We start from the raw sequence: 18,731 nt of genomic DNA on the forward strand, positions 1-18,731 counted from the left end.
CTGGTTATTTCAGTCTCATGATCCGGATCCGTGGTCACTACCTGCCCTAAGTAGATGTAGTCCCTTACCCCTTCCAGTGCTTCGCTACCTATCGTAAACTGCTGTTCTCTTCCGAGCCTGTTAAACATTACTTTAGTTTTCTGCAGATTAATTTTCAGACCCAACCTTCTGCTTTGCCTCTCCAGGTCAGTGAGCATGCATTGCAATTGGTCTCCTGAGTTACTAAGCAAGGCAATATCATCAGCGAATCGCAAGTTGCTAAGGTATTCTCCATCAACTTTTATCCCCAATTCTTCCCACTCCAGGCCTCTGAATACCTCCTGTAAACATGCTGTGAATAGCATTGGAGATATCGTATCTCCCTGTCTGACGCCTTTCTTTATAGGGATTTTGTTGCTTTCTTTGTGGAGGACTACGGTGGCTGTGGAGCCGCTATAGATATCTTCCAGTATCTTTACATATGGCTCATCTACACCCTGATTCCGTAATGCCTCCATGACTGCTGAGGTTTCGACTGAATCAAACGCTTTCTCCTAATCAATGAAAGCTATATATAACGGTTGGTTATATTCTGCACATTTCTCTATCACTTGATTGATAGTGTGAATATGGTCTATTGTTGAGTAGCCTTTACGAAATCCTGCCTGGTCCTTTGGTTGACAGAAGTCTAAGGTGTTCCTGATTCTATTTGCGATTACCTTAGTAAATACTTTGTAGGCAACGGACAGTAAGCTGATCGGTCTATAATTTTTCAAGTCTTTGGCGTCCCCTTTCTTATGGATTAGGATTATGTTAGCGTTCTTCCAAGATTCCGGTACGCTCGAGGTTATGAGGCATTGCGTATACAGGGTGGCCAGTTTCTCTAGAACAATCTGACCACCATCCTTCAACAAATCTGCTGTTACCTGATCCTCCCCAGCTGCCTTCCCCCTTTGCATAGCTCCTAAGGCTTTCTCTACTTCTTCTGGCGTTACCTGTGGGATTTCGAATTCCTCTAGGCTATTCTCTCTTCCACTATCGTCGTGGGTGCCACTGGTACTGTATAAATCTCTATAGAACTCCTCAGCCACTTGAACTATCTCATCCATATTAGTAACGATATTGCCGGCTTTGTCTCTTAACGCACACATCTGATTCTTGCCTATTCCTAGTTTCTTCTTCACTGTTTTTAGGCTTCCTCCGTTCCTGAGAGCCTGTTCAATTCTATCCATATTATAGTTCCTGATGTCCGCTGTCTTACGCTTGTTGATTAACTTAGAAAGTTCTGCCAGTTCTATTCTAGCTGTAGGGTTAGAGGCTTTCATACATTGGCGTTTCTTGATCAGATCTTTCGTCTCCTGCGATAGCTTACTGGTTTCCTGTCTAACGGAGTTACCACCGACTTCTATTGCGCACTCCTTAATGGTTCCCATGAGATAGTCGTTCATTGCTTCAACACTAAGGTCCTCTTCCTGAGTTAAAGCCGAATACCTGTTCTGTAGCTTGATCCGGAATTCCTCTAGTTTCCCTCTTACCGCTAACTCATTGATTGGCTTCTTGTGTACCAGTTTCTTCGGTTCCCTCCTCAAGTCTAGGCTAATTCGAGTTCTTACCATCCTATGGTCACTGCAGCGTACCTTGCCGAGTACGTCTACATCTTGTATGATGCCAGGGTTCGCGCAGAGTATGAAGTCGATTTCATTTCTAGTCTCACCATTCGGGCTCCTCCACGTCCACTTTAGACTAACCCGCTTGCGGAAAAAGGTGTTCATTATCCGCATATTATTCTGTTCTGCAAACTCTACTAATAATTCTCCTCTGCTATTCCTAGAGCCTATGCCATATTCCCCCACTGACTTGTCTCCAGCCTGCTTCTTGCCTACCCTGGCATTGAAGTCGCCCATTAGTATAGTGTATTTTGTTTTGACTTTACCCATCGCCGATTCCACGTCTTCATAAAAGCTTTCGACTTCCTGGTCATCATGACTGCATGTAGGGGCATAGACTTGTACCACCTTCAATTTGTACCTCTTATTAAGTTTCACAACAAGACCTGCCACCCTCTCGTTAATGCTATAGAATTCCTGTATGTTACCAGCTATTTCCTTATTAATCAGGAATCCGACTCCTAGTTCTCGTCTCTCCGCTAAGCCCTGGTAACACAGTACATGCCCGCTTTTTAGCACTGTATATGCTTCTTTTGTCCTCCTAACCTCACTGAGCCCTATTATATCCCATTTACTACCCTCTAATTCCTCCAATAACACTGCTAGACTCGCCTCACTAGATAGCATTCTAACGTTAAACGTTGCCAGGTTCTGATTCCAATATGTGTATATATATATATATATATATATATATATATATATATATATATATATATATATATATATATATATATATATATAGATACGCAAACACACACACACACATACAAATTGGGTGTATATAACATTCAGGTCCACATTAGTTTTCTACCTTTATGCCTGTGAAAATTGAGTGTGTGTTAGAGTGTTAGAATAGTATAAGTATGATATGTGCCAAATTTCTTGAAAGACCCACAACAACATACACCTGCTGCAGTGATTCTGTGGTGATAGCATTTTGCTGCTTAGCGCTAGGCTGCAGGTCTTATTCCTGGCAATGGCAGCTACATTCTGATGGTAGTGGCAGGTAAAACGCACACAGCAATGTTCTAGTTGTACAAAACACTGATCGTACTGAGCAAGAGATTTCAAAATTGCAGAAGTACCACCAGTACAGACCGACCCTGTTATTGCCTCTTGCAGGAAAGTGTCGGGGCTGAATGCGGGTACGGCCCGCAACATTGTCGAGTGGCGGACGACCAATGGTCCCTTCCGGAATCGGCAGCAGCTGCTCAAAGTCAAACGGCTGGGCAACAAGGCCTTCGAGCAGTGTGCAGGATTTGTCAAAGTCTTCCCCGAGACAGCGTCGGCAGAAAAAGCAGCTGGCGGAGGCACCACGTAAGCCATGTCTCAAGTTCTCTTAAAGGAGGCACTAAACGCCAATGTTGGGTCAGTCTAGAGTGATAGAATAATGCTTTAAAGTGTCTAGGCTTTTTTTTTTTTCCACCCTAGCACGGAGTCTTTGTGTTCAAGGAAATAGCTTAAGCATAAGACACAATTGGTGCTGCCGCTATGAACACAGTATCAGTCCTCACAACAGTAACAGGCAGTGTCCAAAACATGCTGGCTATTACATTTTTCCGACGCTTACGATTGCTTTAGGCATCTCATTACCCTGAGAGAGGCTTCGCTGGGGTTCCAATGTGGAACACTCTATCTATTGAAAATGGCGGCAATTTACCATATATTGTAGCTATATTGCAGCTGACGAGGGACAACAAAAGCGTAGAGATGTGCGAAGATCAAGTACTTGTAAATTTTGATTTAAATATTGAATTCAATGAAGAAAATAAGGCGAATTATGAGAAAATTAGACACAGAAAGTTAAAGCTTAGCCCTTCGAGCGTCGACTGTTACTGCAAGGACCGTGCCCTCGCTGTCAGTTTTTAGAGAGCAAGCTCTTAAGCAGCCATTTCTGCATAGAGCGTTGGCATTCCTCGTAGCCGAGTGAACGACCACAACAAAGGATAAAAGAGTGAACGCAGATGAAAGACTACGATAATAAAGAGAGTGAAAGGAAGAAAGCAGAGGAGGAGGGTGCAGCTGAAGCATGAAGAGGGAAGCAGAGGAAGAGAGCAAAGGTGAGGACGAAAACGGAGTGCTGGCGGCGATTAGGCATGCAGCAAGCATGGAAGCAAAGCGCTGGTGTGGGCTTTGCACCCCTTGTGCATCCACTATTTTGCCTGCAGCGGCGCCATTAGAGAATGCGCTCCATGCGAGCTACGTGTTCCTGTATTGACGCTTTCTGTCTGAATGAGCAACACAGTCGGTGGAAATGCTTCATCCGTTGCCGCTACTAAACAAGCGGCCCAAGCAGAGGCTCAGCGCCGCCCCTGAGAGGACGCTGTCATTCAGATTCAAATTCCTTGCCACAAGATGCTCCGAATTCAAAACGCCTAAACAGCTGCACTCAAAATTAGCATTAGGGAGTATCGTAATTGTTGGTGAATTTCTTATTGCAGTTTCTACTAATAAGAAACGATTGAAAACTCATTATTACCGAATAAATTTATTTCAAGCAATTTTTTCTTTAAAAAAGAAACGCTTTACTCACACCACCAGTATGCAGCAGAACTCCGCTGATATATTCCTTGTACATACGTTTTCCCAGGTATAATGTCGCTAAAGCACGGGCCCGGGAAAAGGAGCTCATAGGCACCTATGTATTTGAATCCTCTTTGATAAGTTGTCGTTCCTACAAGATTCCCGCGTAATACATTGCGACTTTGGTGCATAATTGCAAAAGAAATGACAATTGTACCATCTTTAATGTAAAAAAATCTGGAAGAAAATCGTCAAGCACACTAGACACCCTATACAGTCGTCTCTCGTTATAACGGACCCTGATGATCTGACAAGAAACGTTCGTTTTATCCAAAGTCCGTAATATTCAAGACACCTCACTTCCGAAACTTTCGTCGCAATGTCTAACAACTTTATTGCAAAGAGTGAATTGCGAACGTACAAAGTAAAAAAGAAACAAAAAAGTTTGTTTCATCCGAAAGGCCAAGCATCGATTGCGATAGCAAATTAAGCAAGATAAGTGCGTCAGCAGCAGCGAACTATTTGACCTTCGTGCTGGCTCTCGTTTCAACGCGAACCAAACGTCGAAAACACAGCACATACGAAGCTACTGGCACTGGACGCACTTTGTCCACATCGCAGATCGCTTTCAAGATATGGCGCCCGCTTGGGCATACACTTTGTCTATATCGTTTTTCCTTTTCTTTTTTCTTTTTACATAGATAGGACATTAGGCAATAAAATAACAAGAGCTTGATGGCGCGACCCACCGCCTAATTCCAAAGGAGATGTTCATAACATCCATCCATCCAGCAGATTGCTTTCAACATACGGCACCCGTGCTGCCGTGCTTTAACAGCTGCCACCGGAGTATAACCCCCCTCTTACCCTCGCCTCCCCCTCGTGCCTAGCGCGCAAGGGACGGCGTGCTTCCGCCTCGCTTTCCTCCTTCCCTTGCGCACAAGATATTGAGCGGCGATCGTCGGCTGACCCTCGCAAGTCAGTTGCTAGCCCGTGTGAACACGGCAAAAGTCCGTCGTGTACACCCGATTTTGACAAAAATTGCTGCTTATTTCATCCACTGTAACCGATACTCCGTTGTAGCGCAGTCTGTTAAAAGCGAACTTCGTTGCATTAATAAAATAGGTAGAACAAACTAAGGCTGAAATGTGGTGTGTTATATCCAGACGTCTGTTATATGCGGGTCTGTTGTAACGAGCGTAGGCTGTAGCTGTGCACGTCCGACCACCATCAATGTGCACTTTTAGCACACCACGGTCATGGCAGGTGTGTTCTCGGTGTAAATTTCCTAAATTTTGACACCTTACAGCATACAGCACAATATTAGGACTCCATCTGCCCGATGGTGTGCCAATTTGGCCACAGAAGCAATAAAAAAATGCTGGGTTTTAGTTTTAATGCATCGCCAGCATGTTTGCCAGCCATGTCACCAGCTCCTCCTTGAAATTGCAACTAGCTAAGCCTAGTCGATCCAGTAGTCGTTGAATGCACCCAAACGGGGCAGGACAAGTCAAGCCTGGCCACTAAGTGTTGAAAGGCTGCATCGGCTACATTCTCCATTTGTTGTGCGAGTTCTGTGCATCGAGCGTGTTTCATTTGCATGTTAAATAACACGATTGTGGGTGACTTCTTCAAGCAGTTTCAAGTGGTGCCAACTCCACCCTCGATGTCAGCACCAGCGAGGGCAGCGATTACGTGAGGGAGGAGCCAGACAATCACTGTTGCAAGACACCCACAATCACTTCGCTATCGCAACACGGTCCTGTTCAGTTATGTTGCCAGAGGATGCAGATTTGGTGTATGCATTGACTTTACTTTCATCTATATGGAGTGACAGCGTCACAATGGTTGTGACCGACTCGGTCATAGGCAAGCATATTTGGGCACAGCAACGCGTTGACAAAGTTGAACAGTATTATGAGACAATCACTTTCAAAGATACCAAGGCTTTATTTTGGGCATTCCGTCATTTTCTTCGAGGCTTGTCGTATGGGCAGCGCACTTCAAAAGGCACTCATGGCTCTGATTTGCTTCGTAATGTGACACAAACTTGACGTTTTGCCCAAGAAATTGAAATGGAGGCAATGAAAGTAACATTCTTGATAAAGCAAAACAGTTTTTTGCTTCAGTAAAAATAAAGCAGCTAGCTCACAGCGCACAATCAGTCCGTCAAAAGTGGCTCTCGCTTCCGTCATCTGCTTCATTAGCCATGATGTCTGTCTCCGAGAAACGCATTGAGTCATCATAAGTGGCACCAACGCTCTCGTTTTCTACCTTGCATCAGCATAGGCGACAGGTCAGTGGTGATGAGTGCATGTCTGCGTTATCGCTCTCTCGTGAAACATGAGTGACTCAGCCCGACTTTGCTGTTTGAGAAGTAGTGGATTATCATTGATAGCGATGCGCGTACAACAGGTATCTGCTTGCACGATGCAAGCATCAGTGCTGCCATCTCTCACTCACTTCACTGCTTACTTGCACCGCCTTAACCGCGGGAGGAAATTCCAAGGCACCGCTTTGCGAACATTTTTTTTTCTTTAATAAATTAAAAGCAGTTGTCATAACCTCTGGTGATGTGAAAAGTCATTAATCTTGATTTGAATAGAAATGCAGCAGTGAAAAGTGCCAAAAGTTGCAGAAGGTTTGTAATTTTAAACCAGGATTTTTCAACTAAACATGTCTTTAAAGAAGGGAGGGCTCAGTACACAAATGCCAACACCACCCAAGAGCAGTGCAAACGCTATGAGCACAAATTTTTATCAAAAATGTTCTTGCTGCCAAAAACGACAGGAAAGGTGTGGCGATACAGTGTCTCTTAGCCACCATTGCCTATGGCGACCGACTCATTAGCATATCTTGTGCAACTCGTCACACTGCAAATTGTGGCAGAGCAAGTGACATTCCTTTAGCCAACCTACAAGCTGACATTGCTGCCCTCGTGGACCACCACCACATATTCGCAGAATCGCAGATGCATTGCACAGGCTTCTGCATGCTACCGTTCACACTTCCTTTTTTAAAATGCTAACATTACAATATATATAGCTACTAAGGACCAGAAAGTATTATTTGAAAAAGTGTGCAGCCTCACCTCACGTTTCATCATCTTGATGAAAATGCAAAATTGTGTTTTGCAATATTCCCCTTCCCAGCATAAATTTCAACATACGTGACCTCTTAGCAGCCTATCAGAGAGCCAGCATGGTGGATAATGGTGGCCATGCAGCTGCCATGTGTGTCAAAAGTAAAGCCTCCGTGATCAGCTTCATAGTATCGAACCCGTCGACGAGCGCCAGCGATCCTGGCACTCATAAGGCAATGTGCTTGGCACTGTGCCAGCAATGCTAGCCACACTAAATCTTGTGAAAGATTAGGTATGCCTGAATGTGATGATCTGAAAATACAACAAACCTTTCCCGGCCACTTCAGGAATAAATCCCTCGTTCTCTGCTGACTCCAATATTTCAGACTTTTAGGCGGTCTCCGTCGAGTCCACATTTTGAGAAGGTAAATCCTTCGGAGGCTGAGCCATGCATAATGTTTTTGTTTGAATGTTCACATGATTTTCATTCACACATTCACATGATTTTAACATGTTAGTGCCATGCATTTCCCAGGTGTTGAGCTTTTTCTTAAAGTCCCTTGGAAAACATATTAGAGGGAAATATTGGAAACATATTATAAGTATGCTCTACAGTGAAAGGTCTGGCGAAATGTCTAGCAAAATTTATAACTATCCAGTGGTTGCCGCAAAAACATGTTTCATCAGAAGAACAAATGCATCATAAATGAGTCGGAAGAAGAAACACTTGAGCAGTCTCTGTGGACAGAGGCACCATGCGTGGCCTTACCGAAATCGCAACTGCGCACACCACAGTGTGCGGAAAATATGCAAACCGCAACCAAGGGCAAAGAAAGAAAATGAAATTATTAGTATCTCTGAATTTCATCTGCCCGCAAAGCTATTAGTATCCAAGCTACCGAAAACATGATAGCAGCAGCCATAAAAAAACAATAGCAACTCTTCCATGCTTGCCTTGGAGTTAACAGTTGACATGCGCATGCCCACGTGAACGAGTTTTCTGAGCGTTATATGCTGTTGGATAGCGTTGCGCGTGCAGGTGAGTGGAAACGCAATTTCACACGACTTTGGCCAACTGCTTAGGTATGGCAGCAACTCTCAACAATCAGCGGTGTCAAATATGTGCAAAATAGCAAACATAAATGTTGATACCGTAGATGTATCGTACATCAGAAACTATGTGGGACGTATAAGCAGTGACATACATGTATGGCAAGCACCCTGAAATGTATGCAGCTTGTGTCAGACTGGAAGCTGCCAGCCTGATATAGATGTGCTAGATACTGACGGAGGGGTTAGCGGAAACGAAGTTGGCACATAAGCAGGTAGAGTTAGGATGTTAGTGTCTATAGCAATTCAAAGGCATGTTTTCAAATTCCTCGCGCAGCCTGTATACGTATCTTGCAACAAAAGATATCTAAAAGCCAGTCTGTGCAGTGGCTGTCAGTGTAATGCAATATTGCATGCAAATCACTTTCACGGGTAATTAAATCATTAAAAATGAAGTTCTCCATCGATCAGAGCTAGCAAAGATTAGCTACACAATTTCGTTCGTAAGATGAAAAAACTGTGTTGAGCAGGCTTGAATATATAAAAAAACAGCTCAAAATGTTAAGCATCTCTTTAACAGTTAATTGCCATTACTAAAGTGAGTGCATCTCTTCAGTGCTCTTGCAACTTACCATTATACTAGGCTTCAGACGATTTCAGCAAAACGTTGGCTTCACGTACAATCTTTGTTCTACCACTGTTAATCACTTATCTCCAACAAAGTGAGACAAAGAAGATGTACATCTTTATAAGAAAGAGATAGTACTGCAGTAAAGCCTTGTTCATTTAGATGTCATGGATCTGCAAAAGATGTCTGAATTAGCCAAATGTCGAATAATCGAAGGCATCAAACGAACAAATAAATGCTTACTATGTCAACACGCTTTTATTTAATGAATGAATCAGCAAATTCTGTTTTTATTCAGCACAAAAGCAGTGCGGAAGCTGCAATTCTCATCATCTCGTGACTGATTAGAACTCTCAGTGGCGAAGGCCTCGCAACTTCCTTATACACTTTTCACTACCATGCGCACATCCAAATTATTTCTTCTCTAGTGAGCTGGTCGCCAACATTTCATCCGCTCATTGCGATATAGCCTGTGCTCTTCATTCTCGACAGCTTTGCACTGAGTCAAAATGAAACTACGGTTTGCCGCAATCACTGCGGACAAAACCGTGGCCGCTATTGACGTGATCATAGACGGCAACTTTGCGGTTCTGAAGGTCAACACACACACATAGTCAAAACGAAACTATACTGTTTACTGCAACAAGTGTGGAAGAAAGCACAGTCTCTGTCGACGTGGTTGTGGATGGCGACTACACAGTTTAGAAAGCAAACGGTTGACACACACACCGAGTCAAAACAAAACTACTGTTTGCCAGAACCATAGTGGATATCGATGCGATCATGGATTATCGTAACCGTGTGTCTCGCTTTTGTGGTCTACAGCAGTGTTATGTAATGGGTAGTGCCAAGCGCATTCTTTCTGCCGCCGGCCTGGGGCAATTCGTAAAGTGGTGTCACAGGGTGTCTCAAAGCCCTAGCAGCCACAGGGAATGATAAAAGAAACTGCCGTGCTTTCACTTTTATGAGCAAATTTTTGCTATGTGACGCGACGCGAATGCCAAGCATGTCAAAGCTCTAGTTTGCTTGAGGGTAGGAGTGGTGCGGTTGTTTTCTCGTTCTGTGCCTGTGCTTGTGACTGTTGCACAGGGATCCTGTATCCAATTCCAGTGTTGTTCACGTAGTGCGTTTTTTTTTTTCTTCTTCAAATACCGTATTTACTCGCGTATAACCCGCCCTTGCATATAACCCGCACCCCTAACTTTGAACCCCATGAAATAAAAAAAAATATCCTCGCGTATAACCCGCACACTTACCTGAAAAAATGAGGACTAGGAAGTTACAACTGAGCAAACAGTCACCATTTTAGTTTTCAAAACAAATATATTTGAAAACGACTGCCGCAACGTTGTCAGTGCTGTCGTTCAATTGTCAATCGTCGCCACTCTCACTGCTGCCGTCTGAGGCTTCATCGCCGCTCTCAAAGACGTAATCATCTTCGGTACCATCTAGGCTGTTGCTTATGGCACACTTCTTGAAACTCTTGCGTACCATGTCGGCCGGGATCATCCCCCATGCATCTACGATCCACTGGCACAGCAGTGCAATATCTGGCCTTCGCACGCGTCCCGTCGGCGTAAGGGCGTAAAGGCCATCGGCCATCCACTGGGCATATAGCCGCTTCACGTGAGCCTTGAAAGGCTTATTGATGCACACGTCGAGTGGTTGGAGCATGGAAGTCATGCCGCCAGGTATTACGACAAGGTCTGTGCCGTTGTCAGCGAGGCGAGCTTTCACCGCGTCAGTGCAGTGGCCTCGGAACGAATCCAGCACCAGCATCGAACGGCGTGCCAACAAGGCACCTGGTCTTTTTTCCCAGATTGCTTGAATCCAGTCAATGACGAGGTCACTGTTCATCCACGAGTTATCTTCCACTCGCACAACAATTCCTGGGGGAAGTGGTGTACTCGGTAGAGTCTTGCGCTTGAATATTACATACGGGCGCAGTTTGGTGCCGTCGGCCAAAGCACACAACATCACTGTGCAGCGCAGCTTGGTGTTGCCGCCAGTCAGCACACTAACAGATTTTGCGCCCTTTTTTTCCAGGGTCGTGTCCATAGGCATCTCGAAATATACTGGCGTTTGGTCAGCATTTCCCAGCTGAGATAGCAAGTAGTTGCGCTCTTTCCTCAGTCCGATGACGTAACGTTGAAAGTTGAGCAGCTTCTCCTCGTAAGCGTTGGGAAGCCGCTGGCACATGGTAGTTCGCCGCCGCATCGAAAATCCATGCCTGGCCATAAAGCGCTGCAGCCATCCGCGGCTCGCATGAAACTCGCGTGGAATGTGCATTTCCCGGGCCAGCTTCAGGGCTTGCATCTGCGCCATCTCTGTAGACACAGCGTGGCCACGACTCCTCTGCTCCTCGATGAATTTTGCAAGCTGCGTCTCGAGGTGAGGGTACGCGCCAGTCTTCGGGCCGCGAAACGCTCGCCTGTCCTTGTTCGCAGCTTCGAGAGAGTCTTTTTTCTTCCGCCAGTCGCGAATGCAAGATTCGTCGACATCGTTCTTTCTCGCAGCAGCTCTGTTGCCGATTTGTTCAGCAGCGGCGACGATCCTGAGTTTCTCCTTCGCCGTGAATGATTGCCGCCAAGACACACTCATGATGCCTAGACAAGGCTGGCGAACTGTGCAAACTGGGCGTACAAGAAACGGCACCTTACTCAAGGCCCATCAACGTCTGAACAAAGCGTATGCAAAGCATGCGAAACGCGTGGCCCTTTGTAACGGTGGTGGCTTGCGCCCCCTAGCCTAGGATTCCCCCCTTTTTTTTCCCCCGTAATTTTGTTCGTATTGTGAACTGTAATTTGTCCCTCTTTTATAGACTCACTCGTCCCTAGCCCCTTTTGCACCAATCTTCCAACCTACTCTTTGTCACCACTACCCTTCTCTCATCCACACGTCCGTCCTCCCCTGCAAATCCCAGGGCACCCTCTATATCTATCGCCGCGTCTTCGGCAATGTCCGGACGAAGTGTTCTGCACCGCAAAACGATATGCTCCATGGTCTCCGCTTCCACGTGGTCTTCTTTCAGTCCATACTGGCCTTCGGTGGTCAAAAGGTTGGTGCAATATTAATATGCACTGCAACACACGTTGATGTCGATGGGGATGCGGACTCTGCACGGCAGGCCGCGCGTTGCCGTGAAGCCGACCCGCCGAGCCCCCCTTCTCCGGAATATTCGCGTATTACCCGCACCCCCACTTTTTAAACACATTTTTTCAATTTTTGGTGCGGGTTATATGCGAGTAAATACGGTATTATGCTTGCATCTGGCATTTGTCCAGATGTCAGACGTACAAAAGAAAAAGAAAAATTGGAGGAGTCGTTCTCTAAATGTTTCCATTAATATTTGTTTGATTGCACAGTAAAAAAAAAAGGAAAAGAAAATCTACAGACTTCAGCAGTTCCTTCACCCTGAAACTCGCTCACTGCAACAGTAGCAGGTTGTCACAGCAGGCACTGGCATCATCTCATGAAGAAAACATATACATTGCGATGCGCAGATCGTTATCTTCGTTCGCTACACTACAGCGTTATCTGCTGTTGCCTCGAAAAAAGCACACATAGATACCACAATTCTTGGTCACCCGCTGTCGTTGCTTAGTGGCTATGGTGTTGGGCTGCTAAGCATGAGGTCGCAGGATCGAATCCCGGCCACGGCGGCCACATTTCGATGGGGGCGAAACATGAAAGCACCCGTGTACTTAGATTTAAATGCATGTTAAAGAACCCCAGGTGATCCAAATTTCCAGAGTCCCCTGCTACGGCGTGCCTGATAATCAGAAAGTGGTTTTGGCACGTAAAACACCATAATTTAAAAAAATTTAAATTCTTGGTCGGTCTACAATATTTTGCATAAACTACGAAATGTGAACGTTGCCTTTTAACTCAGTGGTTGGCACACAGGGCTTTCACGTGCACATTGCTGCAGGAGTGTGAGTTCGATTCCCGCTGGCGATGGTCATTAAGTTTTGTTCTTTACCACATTCTGAAGATGAAGCTGAGGAGATAGTCTGATGACGACAACACGATGACGATAGCAATACTAGCACAAGAGCAATGGCATAACGGAAAGGATACAGACATACGGACTCTGCAAACACAGTTTTGAGCATATAACTATTGCTGCACTGAAACTGTAGCTAGTAACATTCTGACTGGTGCAGTGGTACTGCACCAGCGAGAACCAGCTCTTTAAAAGCAATCATCTGTGCACACAGCCATTGATTTTTCCTGTTTGTGTTTACGTCAACAGAATGCAAATGGTATTGCAGTTGAGTGCAAGGACGTTACATTCTTTGTTATGAGGTCATGTTTTGTAATGCAGTCACTGACCGATAACTTTGACTCGACTGGGACCACCTAAAGGTCTGAAGAATCGTGAGTCCAGAATATCAGAGAACAAGTGGCTTTATTCCACAAGTAGTTAGCAAGAAAAAGTGCGCCATGCTGTGCCGTGAAAGATGATCTGCCTTTTTGGAAAGTGTAGGGACCGGTCCACCCTGATAACTCCGGCTTCAGCGCAATGGCAGTGATGGTGGCCTCGCCAAAGAATATAAGCACCAGTATGACTTATCACTGCCAATGCTATCGTGATAAGCATTTTTATCGATCTGCTTGGCAGCATATGTGGTGTAGTATATAGCGCCGTGATAAATGTATTGCAGGCTTTTGATAGGTGATAACCCAAACATGCTGCCGTTCTCAACCGCCTCTATGCGCGGGACCACTTCAGACGCGTGTTGCTTGCAGAAATGAAAGCAGCCTGCTGCAGCGTTGGCTTAGCAAGATACACTTTGCACGGGTACTAGGCCAGGAGTGGTGCAAGCACGAAGACAGATGACTGCACAGATGCTGCGGTCTGCCGGCAAACATGCGCGTGCAATACAGCAAGCATACTTCCATGACGGCGTTCACTTAGTAGGAAATGCAATGCACGTCAGTTACATGGGATGACTGGCACCACGTAGCAGCAGTTGCCACACTTCAATGAAGCAGCGCCGTTTTCGCTGAATAGCAGATCGTTTTAGTGCAAACACGCACAAGCGCTTTGGCGAAAGCCGGACAAGTCGTCCACTTTGCCACTGCGTTCCACATTCCCGTTGAATTTTCGAAATGCTGCTCGCCTTCGCGCTATCACATGGTCATGCAAGAAAGGTAGAATTTTTCAGCGCTGTGGAAAGAAGGAAAAAAACACCTCATATGCAGCAGAATCTCGATAAACGGAAATTGCTTAATCGGAATTGCCGCTTAAACGGAACACCATCCTCATAGCTGGTTCATTTTGTATTCATGCATTTGTATTCACCTTTGTCTCTCAGTAAATGGAGCTCCTGATAAATGGCATCAATTTCCCTGGTCCTTTGAGGTTCCGTTTAAAGAGAGTCCACTTTAGTGAATATTTTGGCAAGATTTACTGTGGCATCGAATTTATTTCTTCATTGGTACTGGTGCACCAAACATCAAAAGATGTAAATTTGTACTTGGAGGTTATGTACTGCCTTTTAGTGCGTAGTTATGCCACGCTTCCACCAGGTATGCATTAATGAGGTTTTACTGTAATGTGAGTGAACAAATGCTAGATGCGTGGAAGCAGCATCAGTTGAACTGGCATGACAATGCAGCTTTACAGTTAAGCCTGCCAGGCGTGGCTTGTCTTACGGTTTGGGCACTGTCAGAGCTAAATCAACTAGGTTTCGTTACTTTCGGTTTTAAGGAGGCACCAGAAACATGGCCGATAACCATGCTGCGGCTAAGCCGGTGCCATTTCAGATCCAAAATGTCGTCATTTCTGCTCAACTCATGCAGGCAGAGTCTGATTTATTGAACGACTGGCTGTAAGTTGTCCAAAATTTCGGTCATCGTTACACAGTAGACTTCTGTTAATTCGACTCCTGTTAATTAGCTTTTTGGTTAATTCGATCATAGCTGAAGGTCCTAGTTGGAGTCCATGCATCTCTCTGGGCCCAAACTTTCATTATTTCAATTCTAAATAATAATAATAATATTTGGGGTTTTACGTGCCAAAACTACTTCCTGATTATGAGGCACGCCGTAGTGGAGGACTCCGGAAATTTTGACCACCTGGGGTTCTTTAACATGCACCTAAATCTAAGCACACGGGTGTTTTCGCATTTCGCCCCCATCGAAATGCGGCCGCCGTGGCCGGGATTCGATCCCGCGACCTCGTGCTCATTATTTCAATTCTAAAGTTGACTTTTACTGGATAATTCGAACTTGACCAGTCAGCGCTTTCTACTTTTACTTTTATTTTTACTTTTATTTTATTTAACCTTTTATTTCTCTTTATTGTTTTACATATGCATTGCACTCTTGCATTATTCAGTTGGGGCTGCGTTTCATGCAGGCTTGACTGCACTTTTGACGCAGCTCATGCCAGAACCTGTAATGAGCCTTCTCGTCCTAGTAAAAGTGAAAATATGTATGGATGCAGTAATCACCATGGTTTCAAATGTGCTTTTTCGTCCTTCTCGCAGCAGTCAAGAGACGACGGCACAGTCTTCCAAGTCCGCGAAAGGCGGCGGCGGCGGCTCTTTCAATCCGCTCGACATGACTGTCATTCATCCGGAATCATACACACTTGCTGAACAGTGAGTTTCGCTGCCCTCATGTGATACCATAGTTACACACTAACTATGGCTGATCCAGTTTCTCATTGTGGTCTACCTCAGTTAAAAAGAAAAACTAGCTTCATTTATAGCGCAGCCACCTTGATTAGAAACCAACAGCAACTAAATTGCAGGCCATTCAGGAAGCCTAGCTTTAGCAGCGATAAAACAGCCAATGTGTCCCACATGTGGCCTTCAAACTGTGCCACAGTTGAAGTAGTACATTTGGTGGCAGGGCCAAGCATTGGCTGCCCGTGGCGGCATGCCCTCCAGGTACCGTGCCTCTATCGTGCAGCAATATCTATAAAGAAAGATGTACGTCAAACACTGAGTCCATCTGCACGAGCTTCCTTAGTTTTAAAAGGGGCAACGAGCTTTATAAATTCATTTATTGCCTAAGCCTTGGGGCCACTTATAAACAAACTTTGTCATTCTATAGGTACATATTCTCTTTCATTCTTTATTAATTTACATTTATTTAATAAAAACATTTCATCACTCACTCTAATAGTGTACATATGGACTGGCCTTTGTGCAGTTTTTTACATTTAATATAGGAGTGACTTTCACTAAAACTCACACGAATATATTTGCTGGGTACCAGAAAAACTCAAAAAGGCAGTGGCCCCATTAGCTCTCGCTGGGAATTGTGCGGAACCAGAATGGCAGCGGCGCCCGGATACGACCTCTGAGATTGGGCAGTGCCAGAGCAGGAGACATTCTCGGATAAATGTTATATCCACCGTGAGATTTGCGTTTGTCCATTTATTTCGTTGTGGTGCCACAGCGCAGCATGTTTTGGGTATAGGGGCCGCAACGCGGCGAAGTCGCTTTCGAACTCTGTGCGCACAGACCACCTCTCTTTCTTTGCGCACGCCAGAGGACCACTGCGCCCCCTACTTTGTGGTCTCATGTTACGCTCACGGCATGTGCACCGTGCACAAGGTCCTCGGTGCACGCCATGCTCATTATCCCCTGCTGATTGCGCATGCCTGATGACCACCGCGGCAGATCGTGGTTCCGAGCACTCCGAGCCGCCATGCATACAGAGTGCCACGTCCGCGCCTCCTCCGGCCCGCTCCGTGTGCTCTGACGCGCCTAGCTGGTGCCAGTTAGGGGAAGGCGATACCATGCGCGCAGTGAGGGAGAAGCTTGATGAAGGGATTTTGAGAACTGGGGATGTGCTACTGCTTCATGATGTCAGCGAGCAACGGGATAAGCCTGTGCCGGCTGTTTTGGGCCAGTTCCTTCAAGCGGGACTTCGGACCACAGTTTGTGTGCGTGTTTTGCGGTGTATGTAGTGTGCACTCCGGGGGCGGAAGCCGAGGCCGCCGAGGGGTACAGGTGAAGGGGAAGCTTCCCAAGTTTTTTGGGAAGTCGCCCTGCCGCTACTCTTGTGCGTTGTAAGCGCGGACTTGTTCCCCGGCTTTGTGGGGCAAAGATCACGAGCATCCATGGCTGGACGCGAACGGCTACCGCACGGCGACTCCCGCTTTACAGCATCCAAAAACTGTGAAGAAGGAGAAGCTTGGCCCGCACCAGGACCTGGTGGATGTTGGCCCGGCAGCTCGGCAAAAGCAGTCATCTAGAAACAACCACCAGCCGGACAAGACGAGCACTCGGTGAGGATTTAAGAAGCGTAGCAACTTGGACCTGCGAGCGAGATGGGGCGCCAGCCTTTGCCTTCTGCATGCAGCATGCCATGAAGAGTACATGCAGAGGCGAGTTGGCCGGGATCGTGATGTGATGAGCCTGGCACCCCATCCATTCCGCAGGCACACAGTAACCAAAGGGAACGGCTTGGCAGCGACACAGTTTCTGCTTCTAGACGGTGTCCGCTGATGTTGAATTCGTGGCATGCCGGTTTACATCAAGCTACGCAGGATCTGTGCACCAGGCTTGGCAAAGAGCCCTTTTTGAGGCTGCTACTGGCAAAAAAGATCCGGCCCCAAAGCGCGCTTGTCTGGCGGACTCCGATTTGGTGGCCCTGTGCAAATGGCATATACAGGAAAATCACGCGTTCGCTGCTATGGTTGGTGCATCGACCCTGGCTGTCAGAGGGAGTGCAGCGCCATGCATCGAGGCGGAACTGATGTGCTGCGGAGAGTCTCCTGAACCACAACGCCATACTGAGGAACTAATGCGCTTTTCGGGGGTACTCTCGTGGCCATGACTGGGTGTTGCACGAAAGGAGGGGGTGGGGGAGCGCTTGCGCGGACATAACCATACGGGACTCCCTCCCGTGAGTATTGTTTTTTGTGCTCTTTGCTTCATTTTTTCTTTTTTTTTTTTTTTTGACCTTATCAATTGCACTCATCTGAGATGTACTCATTATCTGTAGTTTACTTATAACGATGCCGGACCTCCGGGAGAGCTTCCTAACTTTTGTTTTATTTACTTTTTCTGAGGAGTAACCCCTAAAACTTGTGCGCGTTTGTGTGTGTGTGTGTAGCCATAGGTAGTATTCACTGTTTTATTGTAGGGGATGAGCATTATTGTCGTCTCTGCCGTTTCTGTATTACTTTTTTTTTTCTTTTGTGTATACTTGATTTGGGACGCAATAAGAATATTGTGTTTGATGCAGTGTTATGAAATGACTCCTTGTCATGTTTTTATGCATCGGTGGTTATTTTTCCATGGTTTGTTTTGAACATGCGTGACAGTGTTTAAAGAGAATTATTAACCATTAATTTGGGCTGAGCTGAGGTTTGCATGTGGCCAGCTGGTCTGCCTATGTCACACCAGTAGGGGGGGCATTTTAGGAGGAGAAAGCGTGGGGATTGCACTTGTCCATTTCGTTGCGGCGCCATAGCCCAGCATGTTTTGGGCATAGGGGTGGTGTCGCGGCAAAGTCTCTTTCGAACTTTGCACGCGCAGGCCACCGCTGTCACTCTCTTTTTCCTCGGAGGGTGCCATACAGCTGGAGGACCGTAAAACACTTGCTGCTGTCTGCCCCCACCAAATGGACCAGGGGCTCACGCAATTGGTCTGCCTTTTGTTAGCCGACCTTGGCGAAGGCCCTGGACGCGATGCTGATGCACATCTATTCACTGCTCCTGTTCTGGAGGCTAGGCCAAAGAGAGATGGCTTGCTTCACATGCAGGGTCATACTGCGGTGGGTCGCCCTTGGAGGCTATACCGAGCTCAAGGAACATTGCCCTGGTAGCACGGTC

The 18,731-nt window shown here is 46.1% G+C and overlaps 1 protein-coding gene across 3 annotated transcripts in view; it reads left to right on the forward strand.

Moving 5' to 3' along the window:
• Positions 1 to 18,731, forward strand: part of LOC142584882 (S1 RNA-binding domain-containing protein 1) — a 110,727-nt gene that overhangs the window by 81,700 nt on the left and 10,296 nt on the right. For 2 of the 3 annotated variants that reach the window (XM_075695206.1, XM_075695205.1), the window contains exons 17-18: positions 2,769 to 2,963; positions 15,427 to 15,540. In XM_075695206.1, coding sequence (XP_075551321.1) covers positions 2,769 to 2,963; positions 15,427 to 15,540 — 309 coding nt within the window. The remainder of the gene's footprint in view (positions 1 to 2,768; positions 2,964 to 15,426; positions 15,541 to 18,731) is intronic. The other variant, XM_075695207.1, reaches the window with a different exon arrangement.

The sequence above is a fragment of the Dermacentor variabilis genome, chromosome 6 (genome assembly GCF_050947875.1).
Source record: "Dermacentor variabilis isolate Ectoservices chromosome 6, ASM5094787v1, whole genome shotgun sequence".
Classification (NCBI taxonomy): domain Eukaryota; kingdom Metazoa; phylum Arthropoda; class Arachnida; order Ixodida; family Ixodidae; genus Dermacentor; species Dermacentor variabilis.